A 968-nucleotide genomic window follows, 5' to 3' on the forward strand; every position below is an offset into this window, starting at 1 on the left:
CCCCCCCCCCCCCCCCTCTCTTTTGCAGCCGCTTGGCCCCCCTGGAGCCCCCCCAGTCCCACAGCACCCCAGGATGGCAGGTGAGACCTCACCCCAAATGAGGGCCACCCCAAAATAAGGGGCTTCCCATAATGGTTTGCTCTCCCCCCACAGGCTGGCGTAGCCTACAGAAATTCAAGGACCTCCAGCATAGGTGAGTGACCCCAAATCCTACAGGATTTACCCCAAAATAATGTCCCAAGCCCTGCCCTTCAGCTCCAAGCACCATCCCCTTTCCTCGTCTCCAAGGAGGGACCCTAAAAGCTCATACTGGGCCTCAAACCCCCATGGTGTGACCCCAAACCCCTGATCTCTCCCCACAGGGACCCCAAGCCCCCACGGAAGGAGCCCAGAGCTCCCCAAACCCCTGCAGGACCCCAAGCCCTCCCAGCGAAACCCCTGACCCCCATCTATGGGGTGACCTTAAAAAACCCCCTAACGCCCCTTTCCCCCCTCAGAGCCCCCCTTGGCTGGGACAAACGAGGGACAGGTACTGGGGGCACTGGGAGGAACTGGGAGGAACTGGGAGGGGACTGGGGGCCTTGGGATAAACCGGGAGATGTGGAGAGGGGAATCTGGGGGGACTGGGATAAACTGGGAGGGACTGGGAGGGGATATAGGGAGCCCCAGGAGGGACCTGGGGGCTCTGGGAGGGGGTTACTGGGAGGGACTGGAAGGGGAGATTGGTTACTGGGAGAGAATTTGGATTCCTGGGAGCACTGGGCGGGGGTGTTTGGGTTACTGGCAGGGGACTTGGTGATACTGGGAGCACTGGGAGGACCCCAGCTCCACCCCCTCCTCCTTGCCCCTCCCTTATCCCACCCCTTTTCCTCCGAAATCAAGACAAAACCTCCAAATAGCTATTCCCCAAATTCAAAGGCCAACCCCCCCAAATTCGGTAACCAAGCCCGCCCACAATTCAGTAGCCA

At 60.2% G+C, this 968-nt stretch overlaps 1 protein-coding gene across 1 annotated transcript in view; it reads left to right on the plus strand.

Annotated features, from left to right (window-relative positions):
- The window catches only part of RNF212B (ring finger protein 212B), a 1795-nt gene extending 1598 nt beyond the window's left edge, over positions 1-197 (plus strand). Inside the window, exons 6-7 of the mRNA XM_031065325.1 lie at positions 29-80; positions 154-197. Coding sequence (XP_030921185.1) covers positions 29-80; positions 154-197 — 96 coding nt within the window. The remainder of the gene's footprint in view (positions 1-28; positions 81-153) is intronic.
- Positions 198-968: the final 771 nt, after the last annotated feature.

This window comes from Geospiza fortis, unplaced genomic scaffold, assembly GCF_000277835.1.
Source record: "Geospiza fortis unplaced genomic scaffold, GeoFor_1.0 scaffold1828, whole genome shotgun sequence".
NCBI lineage: Eukaryota > Metazoa > Chordata > Aves > Passeriformes > Thraupidae > Geospiza > Geospiza fortis.